The 14,514-nt window shown below is 32.9% G+C and overlaps 1 protein-coding gene across 2 annotated transcripts in view; it reads right to left on the bottom strand.

Annotated features, from left to right (window-relative positions):
* LOC105487684 (gamma-aminobutyric acid type A receptor subunit gamma1) overlaps window positions 1-14,514 on the bottom strand; it is an 86,407-nt gene that overhangs the window by 47,035 nt on the left and 24,858 nt on the right. For both annotated transcript variants that reach the window (XM_071093652.1, XM_011751222.3), the window contains exon 2: window positions 9,649-9,797. Coding sequence is in view for 1 of the 2 variants with exons in the window: in XM_011751222.3 (XP_011749524.1) it covers window positions 9,649-9,797 (149 nt within the window). In the remaining variant the exon portion in view is untranslated. The remainder of the gene's footprint in view (window positions 1-9,648; window positions 9,798-14,514) is intronic.

The following is a 14,514-nucleotide window of genomic DNA, read 5'->3' as shown; positions in this document are numbered from 1 at the left end:
ATTAACAAAAAATATATCTTTAAAAATCCCCAAATATTTAGATATTAGGTAACATTACAAAATAATCCATGAATCAGGAAAAAGTCAGTAGGAAATCAATTTTTCAAAAGTAAATAAAAATGAAAATAATGTTACAGGTTATAAAATTGAGAAAAATAAAATCTTGATCTAGTTAACAGAAAGGCTATAGTTATTAAATGGTAGAGCTTATAAACATGTCCCAAGAAGGAAAACTCCAGGCCCATATCACACATAGACTTTGACTTATGATTAACACATTCCAGTTTCCCTAGACTATACAGCAGAAGTCCTTGACCCAAAGATAGATGCCAAGCTTGAGTTTAGATACTTCTGAGGCCTTAAATAACAAGGAAATGTCAAACACCACTTGACAACCTTCCCAGGTTACATGTAGATATATATGGATGAAAAGGTGCATAGGGATAAGTAGATTCTTACGGCTGAGCTAATACTATAGCTAGTAGAAACATATGGCTGTTTAAATTTAAATAGAAATTAATTGCATTTAAATGAAATAAAAATATTTCATAAGCACACTAATCACATTTCAAGTACAGAACAGCCACTTGTGGCCAGAGATCACAAAAATGGGCAATGCAGAACAACATTTCTATCATTTCAGTAAGTTTTACTGAACAATGTTCACCAGTGGTTCTCAATGAGAACACCATGTCTCCTGTAAATTATTTTGAAAATTTCTGGGCAGCTGTTTGTGTTTGTCACAAAAATTGGGATTATTAGTAATAGTGTTTAGTGGATGAAGTCCTAGAACTTCATAAAACAGTCATATGCGATGAAAAATTGTCCCATATTTAACAAGATTTTGAATATCCTGTCTTGCATTCTTATAGGTAAAACAGTATAAAACAGTATGCCTTATAGTCTGAACCTAGAAGATAAGTTTCTTTACATGTAACCACGAAGTATTTTTGTGTTTGCCAGGAATTCCTGAAAAATAAAACACAGGAAGATGGTATTTATTTTGTTCTGAATTTTACAAAATGTTTTACACCATTTTACCTAGCCATATCACCAACTACAATGTTGCTCATAGTACTGGAGTCACTGATAAGACACACTTATATCTCTTGATTTATGTGGGCTTTCTAATATACAGTCATTCTTTGTATAAATGCAAGCATCTGGCAGCTTCATAATTTCCTTCAGTGTAGTTAAACCTGAGCATTTTCATATAGAATGTCAAATATTTCATTATAAATTACTTTTTGCACCTTATAATACAGGTGTCATGTAGTGTATATCCCACTACAAAATACACACAAACAAACCCCATATATCTATATTTAAATGGCGTGTGTGTGTGTGTGTGTGTGTGTGTGTGTGTGTGTACTCCCTAGAATGTCTTCTCAGGAAAATTGAAGACTGGTTTCTCATTCTCTACTTAAATATACATTTAAGCAGCAGATTTGGCAACCTGCTCTTGCTCCCATACCTGATCGGGGAAAAGGAAACCTAGAAGTGATAGGACTTAAAGAAGAATAAGCAGAGGAAGAGCTGCACATCTACTCTTCAGCACTTTTAGGATATTTTGTTTTCTTGTGGCTATAAAGCACGCCAAAAGAAAATAACTTGGTTAGCAGCATCTCACAGGATTTTTGACCTCAAGAGAGTTGTGCATCAGCAGCACATATCTTCCGACTAGATTGCTGCTGAAAGGAGTTAAGGCAGGTGGAAGATACAGATAAGCATCCAGATTTCCTAAGCCAGGGAATTGAGCCAATAAAATGCCTATGAAAAACAACAAAAATTATTTATACTTCCTAACCATAAAAGTAATTATTTACACATCTAGCCCTTAACTTACACCTAAGGCCAGTTGGCGTTATCCCAAAAAGAAGTAACGAGTAACAAGACTAAGGTTGCAACTATGCCCAGTTAAAACATGTAGACTAGTCTTCTTTATATCTCCCCCATGTCCCCATCACTAGAAACACAGAAGAGATAAAGAGATGGAATAAAACAACAGGCCACACTACTCCCTTTCTTACCATCCTCCGACTCCCACAGTGTCACCCTAGTGGGGCTTATCTTCCCTGCGTCTCAGGAGAGGATGTCTTTTAATCTGGATATTAAATTTTTTATATTAGGTTGAACTATTTAAATAACTGAAACTGTTTGGAAAGTCATAGAATCTACCTGAAAAGTTGTTAAGAAGTAGGAAAATAGGCTGGCCATGGTGGCTTACGCCAGTAATCACAGCACTTTGGGAGGCTGGGGCAGACAGATCGCCTGAGCTCAGGAGTTTGATACCAGTCTGGGCAACATGGTGAAATCCCATCTCTACAAAAAATACAAAAATTAGCTGTGCGGGCTGTGGCATGCTTCTAGTCCCAATTACTCCACAGGCTGAGGTGGGGGGATCAGCTAAGCTAAGCCCCAGGAGGTTGAAGCTGCAGTCAGCTGTGATCATGCCACTGCATGATATTCATCATATGATATTCATCATCATTTATGATATTCATCATAAAGCAATAGAAGCTTAACTGGATGAACAAAACCTTTTTATGTTAATTCTCCATTAAGTTCAGAAGACCTCAATAAGTTGGTTATATACGTTTTCATAGCAACACCAAAGACAAAGGTTACTAAAACATATTTTGGACAGAAAGCTATACATACAAAAATTATTTCAACATTAAGTCACCTATGATGTATATACAGTCAGATGCACAGAAAAAAATGCCACATGCATGATACAGTTATCAAGGTATCCAGGACATATTTAACTTAATGTATTAAACACAGTGATGCTATCCCAAGTGGATATAAAATTTGAACATTTATAGCTTGATCTGAAATAAATGTACTTAAACTGCAAAACTCATGGAGCAGGGCAACTATCAAAATACCTACACATGGACTAAAAAAGACTATATACAATGGATTCTATTCTACAAATACTTGGTAAATATTAAGAGAACCTGGTTTATATTTTAAGCATTGATTTAGCAATTAAGAATACAGTGATTTATAGTTTTAGGGAACTTACATTACAGAAAACAGACACAAAATAATTATAGTAGAGTATAAGGAGTAAAACAGAAATACAGACTTCTGATGCTTCCTTTGTTGTTTAATTGATATCAAAATATCCACCACCATAAAGATAACTATAAAATGCATTTTTTAATAAAAACACACAGATAGTGAAGAAAGCACAGCAAACCAGATAGCTAGAATTTGATGTAACAGTTTCCCGAAAATAATGAAAATGAGATGAGTTCTACATTATTCTTTGGCCACTATTTCCCCTTGATATATTTGCTGTTTGACAGCACAGCAATAGTGACTGAACAGAACAGATCAGCTTAGAACTTTTAGCTCTTTTATTTGGCTAGAGAGACAAAACTTGAAATTAAGGGCTATCAAGACAGCTAGGATTTCCCTGGAATACACACACACACGCGCGCACACACACACACACACAGAATTTAATCAAACATTCTACATGTGATTTCCCCTCAAGGCATTTTTTGTTTTCTAAATTGTACATATGTGATGTTGACAAACCAAATATAAGCAGCTCCTAAGCATCTAAAACAACATGAAGAGAGTTGAGCTATTTTAGGGATGTCTAGCCAACCAAGAAGAGAGGATCCTGGAACAAACCTCAGGCTGTCAGTCCATGTATCTCAAATGGTTGGGTCTTAGGCAAAATAAAAGTTTTAGCAAGGAACTTATGCTAGTTCTGACCAAATGACAGTGATTTTCTTTACTCAATCTCACTATCGAAACAACATTAAGTCCTCTCTGGAAGAAAATAATACCATGTAGAATCTCCATTATTTTTCACATACCCTACTCACATTCAACATGAAATTAAGAAACATTCCATGAAATACAACCACATAACCTTAAACAGAGAGATACAATGGAAAATAAAATTTTATAAAGTTACTCAAGTTATCAAGACATTGTAATGATCAAAGATTTTAAAATAACTTCAGTTAATATATATGTAAGAAAATAAATGAAAAGATTGCAAATATTATAGAATACCTGAAAATGATATAAAAATTGGGTGTAAATACTACAAATGAGAAACACTGAATGGGAAATGAGGTCTGTAATAAAGAGCAGATTGAAATACAAATAGAGTAGAGAGAAAACTATAGAAGAGCGTATGAGATGTAATGACACGGCAGAGGTCAAACATACCCGCAGTGGAGTTGCAGAGAAATTGAGACAGAAGAAAAATGTCTGACGGAATACAGGCCAAGAATTTCAAAAGCAGCTATGTTTCAACCCACAGATTCAAGAGGTCCTATAAACTCCTCAATATAAATATGAAACAAAACAAATCTAGGGACACTAAAATAAAACGGTAGAAAATCAAAGACTAAGAAAATGTTGAAGTTATCCAGAGATAAAATACATTTTATCTTCAAAATATCAAGATTAATGTTGAAATGTGACTCCCCAACAGAAATAGTAAAAGTCAGGAGAAAATTGAGTGATATTTATGAAGTTTGGAAAGGAGATAACAGGGTTTCCATATCCATTGGAAATATTCAAAATGAAGGCAATACAAAATAATTTTCATATGAAACTGAAATATTCCATTTCGAGAGACTCGCACCAAAAGAAATACTGCAGACAATATATTTATAAGTGGAAATAGGGTATTTAAGAAAGGAATTAACACCAGAAAGGATAATTTATTGGTATAAGTTAATTGCTTTTAAACACCTAAAAACAATAATAATCATGTCTTTTGGTATTTCAGATAAATATAGAATAAAATATATGGACATAATAGCAAAATGATTCTGTAGTTTATGGAAAAAGGTTTGAATTTTCTTTGAATTATGATAATTACTGATTTCTGATTAAATGTAATAAAGTGCATATTTTACTGACTAAAACTTATAAATGAATATGTATACAATGCAACGATAGAAGGATAAAATAAAACTACAAATATTTAATCAATTCAAAAAAGGGGAAAATAGAGAAAAATATAAGCAGTAGAGAATGAATTAAGCAGATTAACAAAACAGAAAACAATAGAAAGATAGTAGATTTAACACAAAATATTCAATTATTACCTTAAACATATCTGCATTAACCACTCTATTTAAAAGAAAGTAATTGTCAGACTTGATGACTAGGAAACGGAAGCAATATACATATTTCCTAAAAGAAATTACTTAATGAAGGACACAAAAATGCTGAAAACTAAAGTATGAAAAAAGATTAAAAAGTCAAATCGGCCAGGAGTGGTGACTCATGCCTGTAATCCCATTACATGCCTGTAATGCCAGCCTCTTTGGGAGGCTGAGGCGGGTGGGTCACCTGAGGTCAGGAGTTCGAGCCCAGCCTGACCAACATGGAGAAACCACGTCTCTACTAAAAATACAAAATTAGCTGGGCGTGGTGGTGCATGCCTATAATTCCAGCTACTCGGGAGGCTGGGACAGGAGAATTGCTTGAACCCGGAAGGTGGAGGTTGCGGTGAGCCAAGATTGCATCATTGCACTCCAGCCTGGGCAACAAGAGCGAAACTCCATCTTAAAAAAAATAAATAAATAAAAGTCAAATCATAACTCAAAGAAAACAAATGTAGATATATAATATCAATCAAATTAAATGTTACAGCAAAATGTATTCTACAGACCAGAATGATTGTTTTCTAATGATAAAACTGTTATTTAACAGAAGGTGTAACCATCCCAAAGAAAATGTGGTATATGTATGCAATTGATTACTATTCAGCCACAAAAAAAGTATAAGAGTCTGTCATTTGCAACAACATGGATAGAACTGGATGACATTACGTTAAGTGAAATAAGCCAGGCACAGAAAAACAAACATCACATGTTCTCACTCATTCGTAGGGGTTAAAAATCAAAACAATTGAACTCATATAGTTAGAATAGAATGATGGTTACCAGAGAGTAGTGAGGTGGGGTAGCAGGGATGGTTAATGGGTATAAAAATATAGTCAAATAGAATAAATTAGATCTATTATTTGATAGCATAGCAGGATGACTACAATCAATAACAATATATCATACATTTAAAAATAACCAAAAGATTATAACTGGAATGTTCGTACCAAAAAGAAATTATAAACACTTGATGTGAATACCCCATTTATCCTGTTGTCATTATTACACATTGTATTTGTATATAAAAATACCTCACGTACCCCATAAATATAAACATCCACTATGTATCCATAAAAATAAAAGTTAAACTTCTTTTTTAAAAAGAGATATAACAGTCCTAAATTTGTGTGTACCTAAAACAATTTCAATATGTATAAAGCAAAATCTTACTGGGCTAAAAAAATTTTAAAAGGCTAACTCAACCATTGTAGTCAGAGATTTTTAACACAATTCTTTCAGTAGATGTATAGATTATTTGAGCAACAAGAATTACAAATCTGACTTAAGTATGTTTTGAGACCCAGATTAAATTAATGTAGAAATCAATAACAAAAATATACATAGAACACCGGCTAATTTTTGAAATTAAACAATATTCACTAACTACTGCATACGACAAAGTAGAAATTACAAAGAAATAAATTGTAAAACTCTAAAGCAGTACATGAGAAAATTTACATAAATTCCCTGTGTCTTCATCTCCCAATATTTCCTTCAAAAAGTATAAAAAAACAAAAAAACGGAAAAATAGAAGTAAACAAAAATTAAGTCTTCAGCATAACTTGAAGAAAAAAAATGCCCACACTTCAAAATGAGTATAAAAGTCAAATAAGCAAACAAATAAAATCCCAAATACCAAATCGTAGAAATAAATCTTTCAAACATTGTCTCACCTGTACTCTAAGGCAACAGTTTATGGTGGGCACAGCAGCCTGAAATAGGCTTTGTATAAGACAGAAGCAAGTCAGTGATGGACCTAAGGTAGATCCCAAAGTCCACTGAAGAAAGTAAGTATACCATTAATACGAAAGTATTTAAACATATTGGAGATCAGTACAAGAACTAAGAGGAAAAGGATCTACAAGTACGTGTGATATAAAAGAGTGATATTCAAAATAGGTTGTTTCTGGGCCAAGAAAAATGTCAAAAACAAAAACAGAAGTGAGCTTAGGAAATTGTATAGTGACAAGGAAAAGTCAAGGGGACTACCTCATGCTTCTACAAGTAACAGAAGAATCAATGAATTGGAGGTAATAGAATTTCTGCCCCACCACAGTCAAATCCACAGTCTGAACTTTGCTATCATTACATTAAAATACATCAATAAGATAAGATCTTGTAGAACACCCACAAACCACAAAATTAAAAGGACAAAATAGTTATTGCAGAAATAAGATATCAAGATCTAACACAAATCAATTGTGGAAAATTCCCACACAAAATAATAAGCAGAAGAAACTGTAAGAAAATACTCCCCACAGTTAAGTATATTCAAACAAAAATTTAGGAATAAGAAAAAATCACCTTGAATAAAATAATTCAGAAACTCAGCAAGATAAATACATTTCTCACCCACACACACATACACAAAAAGGAAAAAATAAATAAAGAATTGGTTGAACTTCAAAAAAACAGAAGAAAAAGACAAAATTATGATGGTCACCAATGAATCAACTAAAACAGCTTAATAATAGGCAGGAAAAAAATGAAGAGAATACAAATGACATAAAGAGAAGTCAGAAAGTCACAGAGAATATTGTGCAGATACAAAGCAGGCAAAGTGTGACTCACACACCTACAGTGGGAATTCATGAAGAAGAAAACCAAAACAATGTAACAGAACAAATATTCAACTTTATATTCCTAAATAAATACATACATACGTAAGTAAATGCCTTTTCCCAAGGTTGAAAAAAAACCTGAAATTACATTTTGAAAAAATTTAACAGTGTCTAGAAAAACGGTTACCCAAATTGAACAACTCTGAAATATATACTAAGAAAATACTTCATTTGAAAGGTTTCTTAAAAAATCTTAAATGCTTGCAGGAGGAAAAAAAAAGATTAAGTAAATTACAAGGACTGAATAACAGACTGGCATTAGACTTTTCAAAAATAACACACAAAGCAAGTTACCAGTGTGATTAGGCTATGAAAGTGAAAAGTCAGTGGAAGAAAACATAAATTGAGGATTTTCTATATAGCCACTAAGCCCTTCAAGTTTCAAATCAATAGAAAAATAATTTTTACATATAACAACTTTCTGAAAAATCTACTAAATAAAGAGCTGACTAAAATAACTTTAGCAAAATAGACCAATGATAAGAATTTTTTTTATTATTATTTAACTTGGATTTTAGGTTCGGGGTTACACATGAAGGTTTGTTACGTAGATGAATTCATGTCATAGGGGTTTGTTGTAAAGATTATTTTATCACCCAGGTATGAAGCCCATTACCCAATAGTTATCTTTTCTGCTCCTCCCCTCCTTCCTACCCTCCACCCAGTGTCTGCTATTCCCTTCTTAGTGTTCATGAATTCCCATCATTTAGCTCCCACTTATAAGTGAGAATGGGTGGTATTTGGTTTTGTGTTCTTGTGTTAGCTTCCTAAAGAATATAGCCTCCAGCATACATTGATAGAGCCCAAAGACTAAAACAAAGATTGGGAAAATGCTGTTAAACAAATTTGCAAATAGTACGTATTGTGACAAATATGTAATTAAAAATAATAAAGCAAAGGAGAAGGAAAAAAAGAAAACAGAAAAAGATCATTAATTGTTGTATGGACAGTATGTGGGAGTTAAATAATATCAATAACAACTGAGAATCCTGAATAAAGAGCTAATAAATGAAAGACTAAGGCTATTAAAAGTACGAAGGTAAAACTAGAACAAAAACGTGAAACTTCCAAAATACTAAAATAAACCAAACATTAATTAAATGCAAGAAATTCACTGCCCATATAGATACATAGCAAATACTACTAATATATGATGCCAGGGTTGAGCACAAAATTCTCCCTTTTGTTTCTTTTCCCTATCACCATTCAGTTTCTTAAACACATTTCTCTCTAGCTTTCTGACATTTTTATATACTCAGAAAAAAACCTGTTTTGAAGACTGTGTTTTCACATCACACATACTTGTAGATGTGTAGGGAAAGAAAGAACCCTAGCAAAATAAGAAGAGAATGTAACAAAAAAAAAAAAGAAAAAAACTGTCCTTAAAAAAGACGTTTAAGCAAACATCATACCTACTAGGGAAATAGGGATTGCTTTACCAGGTATCAGAAACAATTTGAGACTATTCAACATTATACTCTAGTCTTACCCAGTGCAATATGGCATGAAAAATTATAATTTTGGAAATGAGAATGTAAAATATTCATTATTTGTAAAAATGGTCATTATTCTATATCTTATCTTTCAAATATTAGCTCTTTTATGAAGTATTTCTCAGTCTTAGGCAGTTTTATCAAAACTCTGTCAGATACTGTTGTAGCAGTTGGAAAATAATTACATTTTTTTTCTTTCTTCTTATTTCAGACTGTGAACTCCTCAAAACATTAGTGACCATTCCAACCAATAATCCTCAAATTCAGCAGATTTTCTGACATACACCACACACTCAAAGAATAAGAAAAAATGATTAAAATAGTACCAGTAATGATATGTTTAATAGTCATCAAATTCCCAGAATGGTAACTCAAACTTACCTCCTATATCTGGACGAAGTTTATTGTCATAGCCTTGAAGCAATGAATTCAGAATTTGTGTGATATCTCCTTCATGAATTTTTGGAGCCAAGACCCAGGTTTTGTTCACTGTTAAATCCTCATCATCTTCATCATCTGCCTTATCAACACTAAATAATTCAAAGAAAAAATGGATGGTAGAAAGTTCATTCAAATCATGTATGAAAGTATAGTTTAAGGATATTAGAATTGAGTAGGAAAGTCATAATGGCAGACAAAAAGGTATTACACGATAACATTATATTTAGTAAGACCAACACATTTGTCATACAAAGTGCCCTGACATAATACTCAAAAAATGAGAATTCTGTGCCAGAAATACACAATATTAAAATAATAAAACACATTTTTAGCACTCCCACAACTGTCATTAACATTCATAAAAACTATTCCCCCAAAATATGACTGGTGTCCCCTAAATTTGCATAGCGTACAATCTGTACACCCATATGTGGTGACCTTAAACCATCACAACCAAAATAAAAATTAAAAGGTAAAGAGTTACAGGAAAAGATGTAATAATTAGTCTGGTAAAATGTATAGAAAATGGATGGGCAGAAAAGAAGACTTAAGAAAAATTGAGTAAAGACAGGTTTGAATAAAAAGGAAAACATTGTTGTACATACTGTTGCTCATTTCTTTTAAGTCGGAAGAACCCAGCCATCTTTTTCCAAGAACTTTGTCAAAGATTTTATGATCATCAAATTATCAATAGGTGACTCATCTTGCACATATATTTGGGAGGAAGCATAACTATCACATTTTACTAGAAGTGATAAACATCTCGGACTGGCCTGTTCTCTTGTATTCAAATGCTTGATGTATTTCTTAGCAATTCAAATCAGCTTGATAGGTTAAGGATAAAACGAGTGGGGGCTATATTTGCTAAGGTGTTTAGATTCAAAGCAAAAGAGTTCTGAATAGGTACTGTAGAAAGCATTAAGTATTTACTGCTAGAGGGAAGCACATCTTTGAAATATATGCGAATAACCTGGAAAATTACAGATTTACTTGATTTTACCAATGTTATTTTTATAAATGAGAAAACCAAAGACCACAGAAAAATAGCAAAAACACAAATCTGTTTATCAGCAAAACTGAGACTCAAGTATTACCTCTCCAACGATTGCTTTCTTATACACCTGTGTGCTTAAAAGTGAAAAGATTCAGCTGACTTCTGAATTATGATAGAAACATCCAGTAATAAAGGAATTCATCAAAAGTAATAAATTACTCTTCTCTTTATTGCCCATATGTAACCCCATCTTCATTTGAGTAAGGTCATTCTAGACTTAACAACACACCTATTTTAGGAAATCTCTCATTCTCCAGTGAAAAGGGGTCCGAAAAACTAAACACTAACACTGGTAAAATCAAGTAAATCTGTAATTTTCCAGGTTATTCGCATATATTTCAAAGATGTGCTTCCCTCTAGCAGTAAATACTTAATGCTTTCTACAGTACCTATTCAGAACTCTTTTGCTTTGAATCTAAACACCTTAGCAAATATAGCCCCCACTCGTTTTATCCTTAACCTATCAAGCTGATTTGAATTGCTAAGAAATACATCAAGCATTTGAATACAAGAGAACAGGCCAGTCCGAGATGTTTATGTTGGACTACCCTGGCCTTGAGAGAAGTGTTATTACTTTTGATTGCCACCTCGTTGGTATTTTTTTAGTGCTGTCCTCTCATTTTGTGAAAGAAAGTGGAGTGGTCAAACAAATCCTGAATTCTCAGTTCCATTTCCCAGATATCAGCTGTAACAACCTGGGTATCACATCTGCTTTGTTGGCTATCTGTGCGATGGTTGGTGGACTTCATTGTATCATCAGGTTCACATTGCCCTCTATTTGCTTTTTGTGAAGATGTTTTTGTTAAGATGCTTATGCAGATGCTTGTGAAGTTAAAATCTTTATATTGACATAAAAAATTTTATGAGATTTTAACAGCATAAATTAAAATTTTACTTTCAAAGAATTTACTATATTATTTCATCTTTATAATAATTATATTAATAGTTATCTTCCACAGATTAATAACTGTACTATTAACAATGTTTCTCCTCTTCTTGTGAAATAATTATGCTTGTCACCCCACTAACTTTTAACTTTCCTGTAATTGGTAATAATCCTTCCTGCAGGAGGATTATACATTCCTGTCCTGTTGAACTCAGGTCTCACCCTGTGATTGATTTGGGCTAATGGTATATAACTGACATGCATCACTACCAAGCAGTGGGTTTAATAGCAGTGAAGTTTATTACATCTCTCTTGTCCTTCTGCCAGGTGATACTCAGTCATACTCAGAGGCTACTCCATTACTTCACTCTCAGAGTGAAGGTGACATGGACAGAGCCACAGCTGAACTAAAATGGACATGTAATCTGGGTGAGACATAAACATTTAGGGTTGGAAGCCACTGGGATTTGGAAGTAGTTTGTTACCACAGCACAACCTAATGTGTCTTGGCAGATAGCCTCCGGATGGTCAATTTTATTTGTAATGCTTTGAGAATACAAATTGAGAGATGTTAAGTAACGTATGCCTCAGTTCCGCTATTCCAAATCTCACCAGTTTCTCCCACCACCAACACCTTAGTTAAACAATCTTAGCAAAATCTCTGCCAAAACAATTCTGTCCCCCTCAAGTAAATATATCACTAAAGCACATAGAATGTGCTATTTACACAACCTCAAGAAAGCTTTCTAGTAGTCAGAGGCCAGCTCTCAGACCCCAAACCCTATGGTCCTTCTATTACCATATTGCATTACTTTGCAAATGAAGAAAAACTCTGTAAGAAGTGGATTAACTTGGTAAAATCAAGTAAACTCTGTAATTTTCCAGTTATTCACATATAATTCAAAGATATGTTTCCCTCTAGCAGTAAATACCTAATGCTTTCTACAGTATTTATTCAGAACTGGGATTCTGATACCTGGTAGAACTGGCGCTACTCTGGTGGAACTGGGGCTCTGATACCTACACTACACAATGAGCACACTATAATATTGTTTTCAATTTGAGATACACTTATATATGAGTAAAAATGCTTTGAGCTTGTACTTCTAAGGATGCATTATTATAAAGTAATTACAAAACTTCACTTATAACCCTATATAGATTCCTGGAGAACAGATCAGTTAACATATTTTTACTTAAGTACATCATTACAGTAATTATTTTGCTCTACTAAACATGTGTATAGTATAGAAATGTTGTTATATTATTTCCTTCCAATAATTTCCTATTATTTTCTCTAAGTAAATAAGTACATATAAGCTGAGGAATTAGAAATACTGAGTTGTGACATATTCTCACTTATAAGTTGGAGCTAAATGATGAGAACACATGGACAAATGGAGAGGAACAACACACACTGTGGCATATCAGAGTGGGGAGGGTGGGAGGAGGGAGAGGATCAGGAAAAATAACTAATGGGGCCTGGGCTTAATACCTGGGTGATGAAATAATCTGTAAAACAAGCCACTATGACACAAGTTTATCTAACAAATCCTTACATGTACCCCTGAACTTAAAATAAAAGTAAAAAAATCCTGAAGTATTAAGAATCCCTGTTGGTGTGTGCTTCTGGAATGTTTGATTTCCTAATTGGACTTGTTGAGATATTGGCAATAACTTAAATTTTAGGTTTTCATTCACCTCCAAATTTCAGTTTTATAGAATGAAATATCTAGTAGGTATGGCAAACCACTGCACATATAAGCAGTTGATCTTTCCTTGAATAACGATTGAATCAAGTGGAAGATTTTAGAAAAAAAACAAAAGCCTTTTCTGTTTTTTTTTAATACTAGCAATATTTTGGTAATCTAAAATCCACATGCTGATAGTAATTTATATTGCCTTCTTCTCAGGTAGTAGAGAAGTAATATGAAAATTGACCTCAATAATACTACAAAGTTATCTTTCCTCAGTTTTGACAATAACATAAGAGAAATTTCATTATAGATAATTTATCTACATCTTTTCTCTAAGCTATCTAAGTTATGTTCAGAATATTCATGAATTACTTTCAATATTACATTGGCGTTATTTTGGTGATTGAAAAGTACATCATAATTTTAAAAACATAGTACTTACAGTGTGTTTGATGTCCTGATTTTTTTTGGAAGCTGGGAGATTTTTGCAGCAGTTACACATTTTGGATAACTATTTATTTGGAAAAAACAGGTATGATTTTTAAAAAAATAATAATTTGAGAATTTCTTAAAAATTAATATACCTACCTTAAAATGAGAAAATATAAGATTATAGAATTTCCAGGACACACAACTATTAAACAATAGACTCATAATTTAAAATAATGCTGATTTAATTTGAAGACATATTTTCTGCTTCCTTAAAGTTTTCCTGGCACAATGTATACTTTTATTGAATAATCTAGGGTGGTTCAGTTTTGAATTTCCTAATTCACAAGACCACAACAAAACCTATAGTACATAGTCAGCAGACACATTTGGATTGTATGTGGCTAGGGTAGTCTCAGCTCTTGACTCCTGAAAAGGTAGAATAATAAACTCAAGGAGTTGCACACTGTATGACAAAAAGAGCACTGTGATATCAATCTCTGACCCAGTGTTTTTATCCATCTGTAGAGATAATACCGGGTACTAAAAATGTGCCAAGTGCTAGGACTACAAAGACAAATGAAATTATAATCTTTATCTAGATGGTCTCATTTTCTAATAAAGGAGAAAACATTTTCAATCAAATGACACAGAAAAGCATCAGACCTTAAGATGCTTATCATAGTATTATCTATGATTGTACAATTTTTTTAACAATAAAAGCATGTTTAAATCATGAT

The sequence above is a fragment of the Macaca nemestrina genome, chromosome 3 (genome assembly GCF_043159975.1).
Source record: "Macaca nemestrina isolate mMacNem1 chromosome 3, mMacNem.hap1, whole genome shotgun sequence".
Taxonomy (NCBI): Eukaryota; Metazoa; Chordata; class Mammalia; order Primates; family Cercopithecidae; genus Macaca; species Macaca nemestrina.
Note: the sequence above shows the minus strand (reverse complement) of the source record. Positions and strands in the feature narration are given on the sequence as shown.